Raw genomic sequence first — 19,240 nt, forward strand, 5'->3', positions numbered from 1 at the left:
AGAATATTTAGCATGACATTTCAATTTCATTTTAATCTTTAGAGCATTAATTTGATCTCCCAGACTTAAGACCACATCTTTTAATTCATCAAGTTCAGTTTTCAATTGGGAATCCATATGACTTTGAAGAGCCAAAGCCACACTGGTATTTTTAGATAACTGGTTGACAAAATGGGCTTCATTCACGCTTTTGGATAGAGCAATCCCGGCCGTGGCTGCAGTAGCAGATAAAGCAGCCAAAGCTAAAATACTACAAATAAGTAATCCCAAAAATCTCTTAGTACGCTTTAGGGCTTTAGACAATTCAAGCCAAGCTTGTATTCCAGTGTTTTGATACCAAGGCTCATGCAGTTTGACTGGAAGCATAATATACGTAGGTTGTTTCATAACCATAACAGAATAAGAGCCATGAGAGGGCAACATACAGCTACTAAAAATACAATTATGACAAGTAATATTATAACCTCCAGTAAGAAGGGGTACTATATATATGTTTCCCATTAACAAAGCATAGGGTGGACCTACACATGTAATAACTGGTTGATAAGAATAAGATAAAGCTAATTTCCATACTTCCCAGTTCTTATGAAACACCAAACCATTATTGAGGACAGATATAGAAGAAATAAGTATAGAGCCACCCTCAAAACTTAACGTACACCGTATTTGAGAATTAGTCCAAGTAGAATTACAAACCTTAAAACTTGACTGAGGAAAAGCAGTAGGAATAAAAGAAGGCAAACGACCCGGCAAATGCCAGGAAACCACAGTCACTTGATGGCCCACCAATAAGGTGCCTTGCCCTCCTGTAGAACTTTCTACACATAGATAATGTCCAGAATCAGAAGGTTGTAAATTCTTAATAAGTATAGAATGATTAAAAGGATCTTTAGGGTTAACTCGGGTAATACGTTCCTGAATGTTAATTAATTGATGATCTTTATACCAATGCACAAATGTAGATAAATCTTCTCGTTTTACTATCTGCCTACAATATAAAGTAAGAGAAGAACCAGTAAAGCGATATATAACTCTATTATTAGTTGCATATTGTGATTCTACCTTTCCAGTATATAGCACAGTATGTTCAAAAGCTATAGCTTTAATACAGCCTGATTCCAAATTTAGCAGACTTAAACATACAGGAAAATAATTAAACCAATTGGAATAATTCACAGACATATTTGCCATCTTAATATTTCCAATAAAATCTCCAAAAACAGTATCATTATAAAATACAGGGAATTCAGCATTAATCCAGGAAACAGGTTGTAGCAAAGGGGGGTCAGGAACATAAGCCCAGTATAAATCATCAGCTTGAACAGAAGAAGTAGAAAGAACAGCCAACATAGCCAAAAACATTGTCATAGGGGTAAAAGGAGTCCTTTGAGCAGTCACTAATTCCTGAGCTTGAGCCACCAATTTCTTCAATTGACCCCAAGTCGGAGGATCACTTTGTCAAGTCCTTTGTGCTGGACGCCTCCTTTTCCGACCTCTTCTCTTGGGATCCATCGCTGGGGCAGTCTTCACATTCAGCGAGAGGCGCCGCATCCTCCGAATCAGCTGCGGGGTCTTTCTTGCCATCTATCTGTCTAACAAGACGTTCAGGAAGCCACCGAGGGGAGTCAGCACTTCTAGGAAAAACACAAACATGACCTCGACCCCAGATTAAAACTGGATCAGGTCCATTCCATATATTTGTCAGAGGGTCCTTCCACAGCACCTGTGCCGAAGCTCCTTGAGCTGTGGAAGTGGCCATCAGACGTTCAAAAGCTGTGTTACCTGCTCGATCAACTGCCAAAAAATTTAAAATAAACAAGGCATGATTCAATAAGGCATGGGGTGTCTTAGTAAAGCATCATTACTTAATTCCTTTTTATTACTGGATAATATTCCATTGCATGGATATACCACATTTTGTTTATCCACTCATCAGCTGATGGACATTGGGGCTGTTTCTACCTTTTGGCTATTGTGAATAGTGCTGCTATGAATACTCGTGCATGATAAGGCATGTTTAATGCTCAGCACGGGGCCTGCCAGGCACCTAAGTGCTCAATACCAGTAGGTGGTTGCTCTCATTATTAGGGAGTGCTACATTGGGCGATTTGGGACCCAGGGTGCCTGGATGTCAAAAAGGGTAGGTGGAAGTCACCAAGGCCAGCATTCACTTACTGCACAGTGTCACTGAGAGCCGTCCCTGCCCGCCCCACCCAAATGAGTAAGGCAGTGTGGCACAGAGGCATGAGCACAGACCCAGATCCACCACTTTTGAGCTGTGTGATGCCGGGCAAGTCACTTAACCTCTCTCAACCTTGTGTGTAAGTTGGATATAAATAGTCTTCTCTACATACCTCACAGGCTTGCTGCCTGGGTCAAAGAGATAAGTTAAAAATATGAAAGCACTTTGAAAACCATAAAGCATTATTATTCCAAACCTTACATATTACAGAAACTAACAGCTCTCGAATAGAGTAAGGAAGCACTTTGTTCTGCTCACCATTCTCCCTCTCTCTCCAGAATGTTCACATTCTCTTCAACATGACACCCTGGCCTTCTCACCACAGCCCCTGATGCTAGTACCTCCTTCCTTGCATCTACTTAAGGGCCAAGGGTGAGCAGCCTGATCCTGGGTAAAAACCTGAATTCACATCAACAAAAGGCCTGCAATGTCTCTGTTCCCAGGTAGAAATCTGTGCGACCTTTCTGGTTTTCTCAATAGCTAGCTGGTTAGAGCGCCCTCGTGTGTCTCCACGTGGTAATACCTGAGGTCTTTCCTGAGAGGTGACTCTTTCATCGCAGCATCAGTAAAAGGTGTAATGGAAATTTTTTTCTTGTCACACTTCATGGCCCATGCTTGACATTGGGACTCCAGTTAAGCCATTGCAGCCCGAGTCTTAGGCAGGTTTCCTGCTTGCACTCAGGCCTAAAGATTTCTTCCTGCTCCCTGCCCACGCCTTTCTCCTCAGTCATTTTGAAAAACCCTGGTCTCACCGTTCACAGATGTCAACTTGGTCTTACCACCTTCTATTATTCCAAGGTTACCCAGCTCCTAAAGTAAGATCATACGTTTTTCTAAAAAGGGAAAAAAGTAAATCCAAAATAATAGAAAAGGATGTTTTAAGTGTTTACTAAATATGATTTGTTCTATAGTCTAAGGAGAATGTATCGAGAATGTTAAACCTTTCACAGGGGTCTCCTCATGGAAAGCCCTGACACTTGGGAAGGGGTAAATGACAATCAGAGACAGTGATGTCTGGCAGTGCGTGCGTGCGTGCGTGTGCACACGAACACATGTTTACACACTCTCACAGTCACACGCTCTTCTGCTCAGGGAGCTTTCTCTCTCGTGGCTTTCTCTCTCACTGAGAATCATGTGATGATATCAGCTCAGGTCTTTGGAGGAAAGAAAACTTATATTTTATATCTGGAACCTCAAGAATGTTCCCTGCAGGGACTTCCCTGGCGGTCCAGTGGTTAAGACTGCGCACTTCCGTGGCAGGGGGCGTGGGTTCAGTCCCTGGTAGGGGAAGTAAGATCCCACATGCCACGCGGCGTGGCAAAAAAAAAAAAAAAGAACGTTCCCTGCTCCCTCCATCAGCTACCATTATAGAAGCCTGAGGGACTTGACTTCCCATATTCCACACATTCCCCTCATGCCTGCTCTGCATCCATGGATTTTTCTGAATCCATGAGCCCCATTGGCAAACTCCACTGTGAGCCAAAGATACATGTGCTTTTGGCTTCACCCCAGGAGCATGTTCCTGAAAAGCTGCAGGCAAATTAAACTTTTGCAGGTCAGTTATGATTCCCCACTGGTTTCCAATGAGACTTTTGAGCTGCGCTCTCTCCTCCTCAAGATTGATTTTCAACATTTCAGCTTGAAGTTTCTCTGCCTCTTGCCATCCTCCCCGACAGTTAAACCTCATCTGGAAAATGAAGAACCTGACCAAGGAAACATTAAGAACTCTCGAATAGTCCAGGACCTGGTTCGAATAGTCCAGGACCTATAAAAAATACACTAGAGAGGCTGCCATTTGGAAAAGACACCAGGTACCACCATTCAAAATGCAAACCCTCGCCCTACAGCCAACTTTTGGAGAGGCTATTTCCAAAGGCTTGAGGGGTTTTGCCCCACTCCCTTGGAGGGGGAGCAGCTGCCTCAGGGGATGGGCATTTTCAGTTTAGGAGGATCTTTACTACCCCTTCTGCTTTCTGCTCTCTTCACCCCACTCCCAGATATCAGATTCCAGAGACCTGTTGACTGAAGAGAAACACACAACCCAAAAGTTGCAAGTTACGTTTTATTCAGCGGACTTACTGAGGACTATAGCCTAGGAGGCAGCCTCTCAGAGAGCTCTAAGGAACTGTGCCAAAGAAGTAAAGGAGGAGCCAAGATATACGGGAGTTTTTGCAAGAAAAAATAAAAACGCGTTCAAACATCAAAGACTACAGCTAATCACAGAAAGCAGACATCTCAAAGTAGTGATTTTAGCCCCCCCCCCCTTTTTTTTTGGCCATGCCATGCAGCTTGTGGGATCTTAGTTCCCCGACCAGGGATTGAATCCAGAGCCCTCAGCACTGAGAGCATAGAATCCTAACCACTGGACCGCCAGGGAATTCCCTAGCCCTTTTCTCTGTATGGCAAGATGCAAGAGTCTGGGCTCATTGAAATTATTCCTTAGATAAGCATCTTAACTATCTAGGGCCAGTATCCTGTTTTTCTCCACCCTGAGTTGCCCTCAGGGCGCACTGTGGGGTGGGGGGGGACGGTGGCTGCAGCGGCTCCTGGCTTGATGGCAGTTGACATTCATTGTTCACTGGACTAGCAGGCAGCATTCTTTGTTTACTGGAATGGCAGGTGATACTCTTTGTCCACAGACCCTCTCTCCTGAAATGGAGATGGGTGCTGTGGTCCCGGGGAACCATGTATGCAACTGGTGACCTAGACAAAGCACTTGGTAAGTAAAGAGTTGCTAGGGAAGCACCTTGGCTTTGGTCTCTGGCAACAGTTAAGCAAGGGCACGTGCACCCTGGGTCTGTGATGCTGGTCAGGCGACTGCCCTTGCAGTCTTTGAACCGGAACCAGAGATATTATTAGTGCTGATAGCGAAGGGAACTGCCTGCTTAGTGGCGAGGAAAATTAATAGTCCAAGCGTTCTCCCATCCTGCATTCTCCATGCTGGCATTTTGATTAAAAGAAATACTGCTGCAGCTGTTTGCATATTCTAGAAGTGTGTGTGCATGTGTGCGGTTTAGTGTTTACAGATTTGGGGTTGCGGAGGGGAGTTTCCAGAGCAACGGAAGTAGCTGCTTGTCAGTCAGGGTTCATTTTGAAAATGAAAGCCTGAAAGCTTGCGGCCCACTCTGGGCCTGGGCCTGGTCTCTGAGGAGCCGGCAAAGGCCAGAAGGTGGCTTTGGTTAGTCAGCTCAGTGAAGCAACCACTTGATCACCTTTTGCCTTTTTCTTTTACGAATTGACCAAGTCTATGAGCTGCTTTTGGTGTCCTGCAGATTCAGTCTGAGGCAGGGATGTGGGAGTGGGCCTCGAGATTCTGGCCGAAGACACCTCCCCCAACACGTACACACACAGTTACATTTCCCCAGGCTGCCAAACCAGAACGAGGTAACATATTTCTCACACACCTACTAGGTACACAAGGGCAGTATGACTAGTCATCAAAGAGTTCAGTTTAATTGGCATGTCAGAGTAAAGGGAGAGAAATACAACACAAGGCTGTCTGTTCTGGATGCCGAAGGAGTAATACAAACAGATGGTTGGGGGAGCGAGAGGGATCACTCTGGGCTGGGGTAATCGGAGGAGGCTTACTGGAGAAGGTGGCAACTGAGGCCAACCTTGAAGGACAGGGGGAAGAACTTCACCAAATAGAAGCTATGAGGGAGGACATTCTAGGTAGAGGAGGACAAGTTCAAGATATGCTCAGGTTAGGACAAGTCCATCCGTTTGGCTGGAATTTGGGATTTGTGTGAGTGACTTGCTGCTGATAAGCTTGGTTTGAATGCCAGATCCTCTGTGCCAGAACAAAGGCTATGGTGTCACACAGACCTGCTCTGTTACTTCCTTCGGGGTGACCTTGGGCAAATGGCCTAATCTCTTTGCAAAGGGAGGATAGTAACAATACTTAGCTCTTGAGATCCTTGGGAGGGTGATAGAATGAACATATACAAAGCGTTTAGCAGAGTGGCACATAAAAAATATTCAAAAAATGGATTACAAATGCATAGGCTGCCATGAAGGAAAGTTCCAGGCCTTTAGGGCTGATCCCAAATATTTGAGGGCAAAGGTGGAAAAGCCTCTGATACCTTCCATCACTTTGGGACCCAGTAGAGTGGGCTGGCTTGGCCTGAGTCCCCATTCCCTCCGGCCGAGACTGTTGGAACAGTCTCCTGGCTTTCTGCCTCTGCCTCTCCCATAATCATCTTCCTAAAGACCACCTTAATCATGGCTGTATTCCTCTCTGGCTCAAGAACCTTCTATGGCTCCCCACTGCTCATGACTGAACTCCCTAACATGGCAGGGGAGGGGGGAGGCAAGAACTACCATTTATTGAGAGAAGAAAAGAGCAAAGAGGGTGCTAATGTTAGGACTAAAAAGGTAAAATATCCTCCTCTTTTAAAAGCCCTGAAACTCTGAATTCGCGGAAATCAGCAGGTCCCTCAGGGAGAGAGCGGGATGCATCTCTGAAGAGGGTAAGGCGTTCGTGGCCGATGACTCAGATTCACCAGTACCTGTTTCTTCAAGCCAAGATGGGAAAGGTTAAAGAGAAGAGGGCGGAGAGAGGAGTCGGGAGCCTCGGGGAAGCAGGGGAATAGCCCTTCTCAGTTCCCTGGAAGGGCTTCCGCCTAGACACTTTCTCGAATTTCTCTGTAGGAATCCCGGGCAGCTTCGGCGCTGCGGGAAGGGTCAAGGCCACACAAAGGGCAGTGCAAGCGAACCCGAGTCACATGGGGCAGCCAAGCCGCCTCCGTGAATGCAAGGCGCGGGACAAAGGCGGCTCGGGGACAAAGTGCAGGGAGACTCCTGAGGAGATAAGAGGGAAGGGCGAAGGAAGGGGCGGAGAGCGAGCGCCCCGGAGCTCTAAGGACTGCGCTCCCGGAGGCCTTGGCTGGAAGCCGAACTCAGCCCGCCGCGGAGGGGACTCTCTAGAGCCTCTTCACCCAGCAACTGCGGGGATGCTGAGAACCCGGCTGCTGGGGCAGCTGGGCTGCTCCCGGCGGCGCTCGGGGCCAGCGCGCAGCCCGCCCCCGCGTCCGCCCCACAGTTGCCCACGCCGTGCGGGAGGCGGGGCCGCCCAGCTCACCTGGCCGTTTGGGGCGGGGCCGCCCGCGACCCGGGGGAGCGGAGGTGGCGGCGGTACCCGGCGTGCAGGAAAGGGGCTCGCTGCGGGGGCATGGCCGGAGCTCCCACCCCTCCACGCCCCCCCACCGCCCGTGCCGGGGCCCTCCCTCGGCTCGCTCGCGCTCTCCCTCCCTCTTCTCCCCTCCTTCGCTCCCTCCCTCCGAGCCCAATTGCTCAAGCCGCTTCCTTCCCCAACGCCAGCGCCAGTTCCTCTCTTGGTGGGGCCCGGGAAGGGCAGCGAACGCTAGACACTGGAACCGCTGCGGCGGCAGGACCATGGCCGAGCCCCGAGGGGCCGCGAAGCCGGCACCCAAGGCCTCCTTCGCACCGACCGAGCTGAGCCTGCGGAGCGCCCCGCAGCCCCGCCCCTTGAGAGTGGACACCGTCAGCCTGGGCAGGTACCGGGGCAACGCCACCGCCTCCCGGGAGCCCCCCTTCCACGGCTCGTTGATGCCCTCGGGAACAGGCTCGGGGCGCCGGCGGGGAGCGCTGCGGGAGCTGCTGGGACTGCAGGGGGCGGCTCCCGCCGGGTGGCTGTCGGAGGAGCGCCCCGTGGAGCAGTCCCCGGGCGGGCCGAACGGACCGAGCGGTAGCGGGCTATGCCTGGAGCCCCGGGAGCACGCGTGGATACTCGCGGCAGCTGAGGGCCGCTTTGAGGCGCTGCAGGAGCTGCTGGAGGTCGAGCCGGGGCTGCTCCTGCGGGGCGACCCGATCACGGGCTACACGGTGCTGCACTGGCTGGCCAAGCACGGGCGCCACGAGGAACTCATCCTGGTGCACGACTTCGCCCAGCGCAGGGGGCTGCCGCTCGACGTGAGCGCCCCGGGTAGCGGCGGCCTCACGCCCCTCCACCTGGCGGCCCTGCAGGGCCACGATATGGTCGTCAAGGTGCTGGTGGGCGCCTTGGGGGCAGACCCCACGCGCCGCGACCACAGCGGCCACCGGGCCTGTCACTACCTGCGGCCCGACGCGCCCTGGAGCTTGCGGGAGCTGTCGGGGGCCGAGGACTGGGAGACGGCGGGCGGCAGCGAGCGTAACAACGCCAACAACAACAGCAGCGGCGGCGGCGCCGCGTGTACGCCGAGACGCGCCCCCAGCGCAGTGGGCGCGCCGGTCGTGGAGACAACGGCCAGAGCGGCGGCGGCGCCCGCCAAGGGGAAGGACTCCGTGGGCAGACGAGTGGCGCAAATTCAAGGCCTTTTCCGCCATATGTTCCCCTTCTTCCAGGACCGTTGAAGGAGACGGAGACTGGAGAGCGTGGAGGGACCAAGACGCTGCGGACGGGCCTCGATCCCGGGTGGTCCCTGGCGGTCCCGGGTCCCACCGAAGGGGCGGCGCCTCGGACGCAGCTCGGGCCGCAGCCGTGGGCGCTGGTCCTGCAGGGAACAGACCACCTCGGGGTCCGTCTCAGGCACCTGTCTCAGGAGTACAGACACTGGCCAGGAGACGCGGGGACCAGGGCACGCCTAACCGAGGGAGAGCAAAGACCAAGCCTTCCTGGCGCCGAATCCCCAAACTACAGGATTAAGCAGTTAGGAGCAGAAGCGTGGTCCTGCTTGGGAGAGGGAAAGTTAGCTTCCAGTAGCCATTTCTGGGCAGGCGGAAGCTCTGGGTTTATTAGGAAACATTTGCTAGAAGAATGAGTTAAGATTGTAAACCACTGATGCAGAGGAAGCGCCTAACTGCAGGCCTGACTCGGCTGTTAACGGGTCACTTTGTGAGGGCGGGCTCAGCCCCTGTCAACCTGCTCCTGAGACAACCAGGCCTTACGCATACGGTTTGGTTTCTAATGTATCACGATTGACTTCTTAAGCATATTAAAGTGGCATATGTTTTCCTTTTGCATTACAAAGCTGTCCTTTGAATGACTTTTTTTTTTTTTCATTAACCACCTCTTCCCTGTGTTTGCAGGAAAGAGGTCACCAACCCACGGCTGTGAGCTAGTGATCCAGAACAGTCTCTGGATCTCATTTTCAGAGCAAGTGGCCAAGATGTGCACCAAAGGAGCTACTTTCCCCTTGGCTCTGAGTAGAGACACACAGTTTACCTGTCTCCTGGGCTCTTTAGCATCTAGGTCTGGCCTCTTGCACAAGTCTCATCCCAGAGGAGTTGTCTGCAGGGAGCAGAGGGGAGGTAAAAGGAAAAAGCCTCCAAATATGTATTTCTAATATTTCCTGGTGAGTCACGTAATTTACCTTGACTTCTGCCCTCCAATGAGACACACCCCCTGGCACTTTTTTCCAAGATAGGGCTTTAATCGTCAGCATTGTGGGTTTCTTTTAATTACATTTAATATATAAGTTGTACTTTGGAAAACTGCTCCCATTCAGAAATAGTATGAATTGAGTAGAATACAAGTGGGTTGATTTGAGCTGAAACGAGGGAGAAGCAGTTGGTGACTGGAAATCCATGCTGCTTTTGAGAACAGCATATTTTCAAAATAGCACTGTATCCCTGGAGGGTTGGGTAGCCCTTGCAATGGACTGCTGTGTCCCCAGCCCTCCCATCCCAGTCCTCTAAGGCCAGGGAGGAACTGAGTCACAACAAAACACAGCCCAGAGACACCACCCTGAGCCCATCCGTCCAGGTTTCCATCTCTGCCTGGCGGGCCTGTTTGCCCCTTCTGTGCTCAAAACGTTCCCACCTGCCCTTAATAACCCATTAGATTCTTCCCATCCATGAAATGATCCAGATCTTTCCTATTGATTCTCAGCCTGTCCCGTGTCTCTAGGAACTATACCTTAAACATATTTACACAGTGTAATGTAGCATTTCCTTTTTCTTCTTCTAAATGAACTTCTTTGGGAATTCCCCCGCCATCCAGTGGTTAGGACTCGGCGCTTTCACTGCAGGGTCCTGAGTTCAATCCCTGGTTGGGAACTAAGATCCCACAAGCTGCGCGGCAGAGCCAAAAAAAGAAAAGAAACAAAAATGAACTTCTTTGATGTTTGCAGTGTGAGGGTGAGCAGCTCCTGGCTTGTGGCATTTGGCATGGGCATCTAGCATAACACTCCTCCACCCCCATGCCCATTTTATAGATGCAAATTGGCTAACTGATGCAGGACTGCGGTTTCTGCTCCACAACCTCTCCCTTGACAGCTGCCAAGGTGGGTTGGGCTTGGTGAAGGCGTCAGGGCAGGGCCTTCCTGCCACATGGCTGAGTCTGCGGACTCCTGGCTTGGAGGGAAGATTGGCATGTGCCTTCGCCCAACATTCAAAGGACACTTTTAACAGTAGTCCCCTCTTCATAGGAAAAGTTTGAACCTAAGCATCTTAACTATTAGCAGATTTGGGGACCTAAGACAAGCATCTGCCCTGCTCTTTCCAAAATGAAAACCAAGTCAGCTGGAAGATTTGAAAGCAGCTTTCTGGAGTTTTTCCTGTAGTCAGCTATTCTTCCCCACAGATTTTTCTCATCATGTGATATTGCCTAGCCTACCTCCTCCATGTACAATTGAGGTTTGGCTGCAGGGGACAAACCCCCATGCTGAAAACTCTCCATGCCTAACATCAAGCCATTGGCATTTCTGGTATGCTTTTCGAGGCAAGACTGGTATGCTCACCCCAAGAGAAAGAACAAATTCCCTGAGAAACTTCTTTCCAGGGGAGCAAAACAGAGTTAAGCAGATGATGCAAATCTGCATTCTAGTGGGACAGGCAGACAAGAAAAGGAGGCAGAAGCAGGGCTGGGACAGGTAAGCATGGGGGTTGGAGTAGGGGGTGCTGCAAAGAGGGCGGGGCCTAACCCAGGCCAAGGTGCAGGAAAGGCTTTCCGGGGAGGAAGAGTACACCTGATCTGAGGCTGGAGGGGTGAGTGGGAGTCGCTCAGTGGAGACGGGGGAGCAGCCTCCTGGCAGGGCCACTGGAGTATGCACGGATGCACATAGCAAGTACCAGGAGATGCGAGTCAGCCGGTTTGGAAGGAAGGTGGGAGCTGGGGAGTAACTAACGGCAACTCTGGAGAAGTGGATGGGGGTCCAGATCACTAAGGGTCTCATAGGTCATGCTAAAAGAGGAATACAGATTTTAACCTAGAGGTAGCTGGGAGCCATAGAAGGTTTCTAAGCAGGGGAGTAACATCATGAGATTTTAGAAAAATCACTCTTCCAGTCACGTGGAGGATAGAGCCAAGTGGGGGAAAATGCATCATACAAGCAAAGCGTTTTAGGAGAAACGCTTCAAGGAAAGCCGTGCTTCTGCTGGGAAGTTCAAAGACCCCTGTGGAAGGCAGGGGCCTTCAAACTTGTTTTTTTCTTCTCTCTTTTGCTCAAATGGAGCTTACCCCAGAGCCCCAGGTGTAAAACTAAGTGCGGAGCCGCTCAGGTGAAGCTGGGTTGGGACCTCTCCTCCCCATCCCGTGCCCCTGTCTTAGACAGGCCGGCGGGGGTCGCACAGTGGCCCCGGGAGCAAAATTGCCAAAACTGCTGGCGTGGTGAAAAGTGCTCAGCCTAACCTGGGTTCCAAAACCTGCTACTGATTAGTGACCTTGAGCAAATCACTCACCTCTCTGAGCTGCAGTTTCCTCATCAGTAAAATGGGAACAATACAAGCTCCCTTGCAAGGTTGTTCTGATGATTCGAGAAAATACATATGCAACGCCTAGCAACGCTGCAGGACACATAGGAAATAGAGAATAACAGAATGTATTTATTAACAAATTTATTAAAAAATAAATTCTTGTTTGGAAAAATTGAAAGGTACTCATCAGGCTCTTGTGGTGAAACTACTTTATCTGCTAGGGTAGTCCAGGAGGGATCTTGTGGTTACCTGAATTATCCCACCTCTAAAATGTGTCCACATTGATTGCAAATTATTTTCCCTCTGTACCAGATGAGTGGCTGCTCCTCAAAGGAGATATTGGTTCCTCTGCTGATGTTCTTCACAACCTACACACTTTTACTTTAGACAAAATCGAAACAAGCCAACTTACCTTGTTCTCATCCCACAGAAGAAGTAAAAGCAGTAACTTAGTAAGTAATTGCCCACCAACTATTAAATAGGTTAGATATTATTTCCAGATAAAGTCATAAACTGGAGTCAGGGCTAAACCTGAAATCTCTGAAGAGAATAAAAGCACACAAGTCGACTCGTCTCTTGACCCTGTTATCTATAGAAATGCCCCCTCCCATCCCAGCCAACATACCCTGCATTCCACACCCAGCCTCCCTGTTTTCCCTCTTTCCCGTTCATTTTAATGAAGGGAAGGAGCATGCCTGTCTCCTTTCAAGATGTAACTCATGCTCTCAAGCCCGCCTCCTCCCACAGCCTAATTCCATCAGTTGTCCCTCTCCTGTATCTTGGAGCTCACCCTCAGTTTAGTTCAGTGCAATAAACGTTTGTTGAGCACCTACTAGGAGCCAGGCTCTTTGGGTGACAAACACTTCCCAGCCAAGCTTTTCCACAGGGAGGTCTCCTCCCTTAACACCTCCATTTCCTCAGCTCTTAATCACTCCTATGCATTCTGGTTTCTGCCTCTATCATCTCAGCACAATTGCTTCCACAAAGGTCTCCCATGATGACCTCCGGTCTGCCAAATGCAAGTCCTTACCTTTGTTCACTTCTTGGCAGCACTGGCCAATGTGGGCTACTTCCTCCTCCTTGAAACTCTCTTCTCTAGTCTTCCATGACCTCCTCTGGCTTTAGTTGCTGGCACTTACCAGGTTGAAGTCCTGGAAAGTTCACTCTACATTCTCTCCCTAAGTCATTTCATCCCTTCCCCACTCACCCCTGCCCCCAACTCTGCTCCAGCCACACAGTCCTTGCTGTTCCTCAAAAGAGCCTTGTTCTCCTGAACTCTGGGATTCCTACATGCTGTTCCCTGTCCAGAAACGCTCTTCCCTCTATTCCTTGCCCCCTTTCACCTGGCCTACTCCCACTCATCCTTCAAATGTCAGTTTAAATGTCACCTCCTTGGGGAAGTCTTCTCTGACCCTCAGGCTAGGTTAGAACTGCACCTTTTCTAATCCTTATCACACTTGAGAAGTTATTCATGCAGTTATTAGATTAATATCTCCCCTGCCCCACTAGACGTAAATTCCATGAGGGCAGGAACCAAGTCTGTCTTATTCACCACGTTATCCCTAGTTCCTGGTAGATGGAAGGCGCTCAGTAAATTGGCAATGGAATCACAGATTTGACCTCAAAAGCACAAGAAACAAAAGAAGAAATAGATAAATTGGACTTCATCAAAATTAAAAACCTTGGGGCCTGAAAGGAAACTACTAAAAAAGTAAAAAGACAACCCACAAAATGGGAGAAAATATTTGCAAACATATATCTCATAAGGGTCTAGTATCCAGAATATATAAAGAACTCCTACAACTCAACAGCAAAAGTATAAAAAACCTGATTTAAAAACAAGCAAAGGACTTGAATAGACACTTCTCAGAAGATATGCAAATAGCCAACATGCACAGGAAAAGGTGCTCAACACCATTAGTTGTTAGGGAAATGCGAGTCAAATCCAGAATGAGATACCACTTCACACCCACTAGGATGACTATCATCAAAAAGTCAGATGATAACAAGCATTGGTGAGGATATAGAGAAATTGGAACACTCATATTCTGCTGGTAGGAATGTAAAATGATACAGTCACTTTGGAAACTAGTCTGGCAGTTCCTCAAAAGTTAAACACAGAGTTACCATACGTAATATTGTGATTTATAATAAAAAACATATATTTGGTCTTCAACCCCATTCCTGGCACAGAGCTCCTAAAGCCCTTGGAATTTCCTATGATAAGAGTGATAAAGGTGTCTCTTGTATGTTAATAAGGTGACTTTGGGGAAAGCCCTTAGGTATAACCTAAGGTTAGGAACTGGTTGCCAGGGGAACCAAAGGTGAGAGGAGAGGGGTGGAACTTTCAGTATACCCCCCCTCCACCCTCTGCGAGGAGAGAGGGGCTGGAGGTTGAATCAGTCATTGGCCAGTGTTTTAATCAGTCATGCCTATGTAATAAAGCTTCCATCAAAACCCAAAGGACAGGGCTCAGGGTCCAGAGCTTCCAGGTTGGTAAACACATGGAGATTTGGGGAGTGTGGCACCTTCAGAGAGGGCATGGAAGCTCTTAACCCTTTCTTCATACCTTGCCCTATGCATCTCTTCCATCTGGCTCTTCCTGGATTACATCATTTTATAATAAACTGGTGATCTAGTAAGTAGGATGTTTCTCTGAGTTCTGTGAGCCACTCTAGCAAATGAATTGAAGCCAAGGAGGGGGTCTTAGGATCCTCTGATTTACAGCCAGTCGGTCAGAAGTACGGGTAACAACCTGGACTTGCAACTGGCATGTGAAACCCGGGGGATGTGGTAGTTGGAACCTCCGATCTGTAGCCCATCAGTCAGAAGCACAGGTGACAGCCTGGGCTTGCGACAAGCATCTGAAGGGGGAGGGGGCGAGGGACAGTCTTGTGGGACTGAACCCTGAACCTTTGGAATCTGATGCTGTCTACGTGTAGTGTCAGAATTGAGTTGAATTGTAGGACACTCAGCAGGTGTTGGAAAATTGCTCCTTGTTAGTATGAGGGAACTTCCCCCCACTGGAATTGGTACCAGAACCTATTTACCATATGACTGAGCCATTCCACTCCTAAGGTATCTAGGTATTTACCCAAGAGAAGTGAAAACATAAGCTTATATGTGAATGTTCATAGCAGTGTTACTCATAATAACCAAAAGATGGAAAACAACCCCATTGTCTATCAACAGAGGAATAGATAAACAAAATGTGATGTAGCCATACAATGGAATCTTATCCAGCCACGAAAAGGAATGAAGTACTGATTCATGATACAACATGGATGATCCTTGAAAACATGTGCTAAGTGAAGTAAGCCAGTCACAAAAGACCACATATTATATGATTCCATTTATATGAAATGTCCAGAATAGGCAAATCCATAAGAGACAGAAAGGAGATTAATGGTTGCTTAGGGCTGAAGAGGATGGGGGATGGGGGATGGGGGTGGGGGGGGGTGATAGCTAAAGGGTAGGAAATTTCTTTTTTTTTAATCATTTTTTTATTGGGACTTCCTGGGCGGTCCAAGTGGTTAAGACTCTGCGCTTCCACTGCAGGGGTCATGGGTTCAATCCCTGATTGGGGAACTAAGATCCTGCATGCAGCGGGGCACGGCCAAAAAAAAAAATCATTTTTTAAAATTGAAGTATAGTTAATTTACAATGTTGTGTTAGTTTCAGGTATACAGCAAAGTAATTCAGATACATATATTCTTTTTCAGATTCTTTTCCATTATAGGTTATTACAAGATATTGGATATCTTGTAATATCCAATATATTACAATATCCAATGTAATATCCAATACCCTGTGCTATACAGTAGGTCCTTGTTATCTATTTTATATATAATTGTTGTGTATATGTTAATCCCAAGCTCTTAATTTCTCTCCCCTCCCCCATCCTCTTTGGTTTGTTTTCTATGTCTGTGGGTCTATTTCTGTTTTGTAAATAAGTTCATTTGTATCTTTTTTTAGATTCCACATATAAGTGTTATCATATGATACTTGTCTTTGTCTGACATACTTCACTTAATATGATAATCTCTAGGTCCATCCATGTTGATGCACATGGCATTATTTCGTTCCTTTTTATGGCTAATATTCCATTGTATATATGTACCACATCTTCTTTATCCATTCCTCTGTTAATGGACATTTAGGTTGCTTCCATGTCTTGGCTATTGTAAATAGTGCTGCAATGAACATTGGGGTGCATGTATCTTTTCAAATTAGAGTTTTCTCCAGATATATGCCCAGGAGTGGGATTGCAGGATCATATGGTAGCTCTATTTTTAGTTTCCTTTTTTAAAATAAATTTATTTATTTATTTTTGGCTGTGTTGGGTCTTCGTTGCTGTGCGCAGGCTTTCTCTAGTTGTGGCGAGCAGAGCTGCTCTTCATTGTGGTGCACGGGCTTCTCATTGTGGTGGCTTGTCTTGTTGCAGAGCACGGGCTCTAGGCATGCGGGCTTCAGTAGTTGTGGCACGTGGGCTCAGTAGTTGTGGCTCGCAAGCTCTAGAGCACAGGCTCAGTAGTTGTGGCACACAGGCTTAGTTGCTCCACGGCATGTGGGATCTTCCCGGACCAGGGATCAAACCCGTGTCTCCTGCGTTGGCAGGCAGACTCTTAACCACAGTGCCACCAGGGAAGTCCCCTATTTTTAGTTTTTTAAGGAACCTCCATACTCTTCTCCATAGTGGCTGTATCAATTTACATTCCCACCAACAGTGTATGAGGATTCACTTTTCTCCACACCCTCACCAGCATTTATTGTTTGTAGACTTTTTATTTTATTTTACTTTTATAAATTTATTTACTTTTGGCTGCATTGGGTCTTTTTTTTTTAATACATTTATTTATTTATTCATTTATTGGCTGTGTTGGGTCTTCGTTGCTGCGCACGGGCTTTCTCTAGTTGCGGTGAGCAGGGTCTGCTCTTAGTTGCGGTGCACGGGCTTCTCATTGCAGTGGCTTCTCTTGTTGCAGAGCACAGGCTCTAGGCGCACAGGCTTCAGTAGTTGTGGCTCGCGGGCTCTAGAGTGCAGGCTCAGTAGTTGTGGCGCATGGGCTTAGTTGCTCCGCGGCATGTGGGATCTTCCCGGACCAGGGCTCAAACCCGTGTCCCCGGCATTGGCAGGTGGATTCTTAACCACTGCACCACCAGGGAAGCCCCTGTAGACTTTTTTTTTTAAAATAAATTTATTTATTTATTTTTGGCTGTGTTGGGTCCTTGTTGCTGTGCGTGGGCCTTCTCTAGTTGTGGTGAGCAGGGGCTACTCTTCGTTGCAGTGTGCAGGCTTCTCACTGTCGTGGCTTCTCTTGTTGCGGAGCACAGGCTCTAGGCGTGCGGGCTTCAGTAGCTGTGGCATATGGGCTCAGTAGTTGTGGCTTGCGGACTCTAGAGCGCAGGCTCAGTTGTTGTGGCTCACGGGCTTAGTTGCTCCGCGGCATGTGGGATCTTCCCCGGCCAGGGCTCGAACCTGTGTCCCTTGCATTGGCAGGCAGATTCTTAACCACTGCGCCACCAGGGAAGCCCCCCTGTAGACTTTTTAATAATGGCCATTCTGACTGGTGTGAGGTGATACCTCACTGTAGTTTTGATTTGCGTTTCTCTATTAGTGATGTTGAGCATCTTTTCATGTGCCTGTTGGCCATCTGTATGTCTTCTTTGGAGAAATGTCTATTTAGGTCTTCTGCCCATTTTTTAATTGGGTTTTTTTTTGATATTGAGCTGTATGAGTTGTTAGTATATTTTGGAAATTAATCCCTTGTCAGTAGCATCATTTGCAAATATTTTCTCCTAGTCGGTAGGTTGTCTTTTCATTCTGTTTATGGTTTCCTTTGCTGTGCAAAACCTTTTAAATTTAATTAGGTCCCATTTGTTTACTTTTGTTTTTATTTCCATTACTCTAGGAGACAGATCCAAAAACTATTGCTGTGACTTATGTCAAACAGTGTTCTGCGTATGTTTTCCTCTAGGAGTTTTATAGTATCCGGTCCTACATTTAGGTCTTTAATCCATTTTGAATTTTTTTTTAAATTTTGAGTTTATTTTTTGTATATGGTATTAGAGAATGCTCTAATTTCATTCTTTTACATGTAGCTGTCCAGTTTTCCCAGCACCACTTATTGAAGAGGCTGTCTTTTCTCCACTGTATATTCTTGCCTCCCTTGTCATAGATTAATTGACCATAAGCACGTGGGTTTCTTTCTGGGCTTTCTATTGGCAATTTTTTTTAATAAGTTGATTGATTGATTGATTGATTGATTTTTGGGTGTGTTGGGTCTTAGTTTCTGTGCGAGGGCTTTCTCTAGTTGCGGCGAGCGGGGGCCACTCTTCATCACGGTGCGCGGGCCTCTCACTATCGCGGCCTCTCTTGTTGCAGAGCACAGGCTCCAGACACGCAGGCTCAGTAGTTGTGGCTCATGGGCGTAGTTGCTCCGCGGCATGTGGGATCTTCCCAGACCAGGGCTCGAACCCGTCTCCTCTGCATTGGCAGGCAGATTCTCAACCACTGCGCCACCAGGGAAGCCCCGGCAATTTCTTTTTAAGGTGACGAAAATGTTCTAAAATTGACTTTGGCAATGGCTGCACATATCTGTGAATATACTAAAAACCACCGAACTGTACACTTTAAATGAGTGAATTGTATACTCCGTGAATTATATCTTAATAAAACTGTTACTTAAAAAACAAAACAAAACAGAAAGAACCAGAGAGAAATGTCCTCTTAGATTAGATTAGAGAGCAGTGAGAACACAGACACAGAGTTACTGAATTAATGAAAAAGAAGTGAGGAGGGGCAGCCTTCAGAAAGGGAAGGAGTAAGAAGTATATAAATAGAAAGCTGACAGAGGAATTAGAAGAACTAGAGCAATGAGGTCCCTGGGTGTGGAGATAAGGCTCCTTCCAGGCCTCAGAGGCCCTGAAGCAACCCTGTAAGCTCAGTTCAGTGTGATAAGTGGTGTTCACATAGGGGCCCTGGGTCATTACAACCAGGTTAAAGTGTTTAGTATCTCTGTTGAAGAAGGCAGAGAAGTTTATGACACATCCTAAATAGGTAACAGTCTAAAAGCTTGGGTTCCTATGGGCGCACTCCTCAGTCATCCAGAAAATGTACATTTACGGAGCACACTCAACTGATAAGGTCCTCCTGAATTCAGAACATCTTAAAGGTGTGATGGTCTTTTTGATATGTCAACTTGGCAAGGCTCCAGCCCCCAGTTACTCAAACACTAATCTAGGTGTTTCAGTCAAGGTATTTTGCAGATGTAATTAAAGTCCACAGTTAGCTCACTTTAAGTAAAGGAGATTATCTTAGATAACATGGGTGGGCCTGATTTGATCAGGTGCAAAGCCTTA

At 47.7% G+C, this 19,240-nt stretch overlaps 1 protein-coding gene and 1 long non-coding RNA gene across 2 annotated transcripts; both read left to right on the forward strand.

The window, feature by feature from the left end:
- The first annotated feature begins 947 nt into the window (after window positions 1-947).
- LOC118888211 lies at window positions 948-13,829 on the forward strand. Its single transcript, XR_005018270.1, has 3 exons — window positions 948-958; window positions 11,078-11,080; window positions 13,722-13,829. It is a non-coding gene; the product is annotated as an uncharacterized LOC118888211 (long non-coding RNA).
- SOWAHD (sosondowah ankyrin repeat domain family member D) lies at window positions 7,080-9,179 on the forward strand. Its single transcript, XM_036839173.1, has one exon. It carries the CDS (start codon window positions 7,637-7,639, stop codon window positions 8,594-8,596), a length of 960 nt encoding a protein of 319 aa, XP_036695068.1. The 5' UTR covers window positions 7,080-7,636; the 3' UTR covers window positions 8,597-9,179.
- Window positions 13,830-19,240: the final 5,411 nt, after the last annotated feature.

Source organism: Balaenoptera musculus, chromosome X, assembly GCF_009873245.2.
Source record: "Balaenoptera musculus isolate JJ_BM4_2016_0621 chromosome X, mBalMus1.pri.v3, whole genome shotgun sequence".
Lineage (NCBI taxonomy): Eukaryota > Metazoa > Chordata > Mammalia > Artiodactyla > Balaenopteridae > Balaenoptera > Balaenoptera musculus.

Bases quoted from the DNA above. Each gene is read 5' to 3' on its own strand.
- SOWAHD (XM_036839173.1), top strand. From the start codon at position 7,637: ATGGCCGAGCCCCGAGGGGCCGCGAAGCCGGCACCCAAGGCCTCCTTC.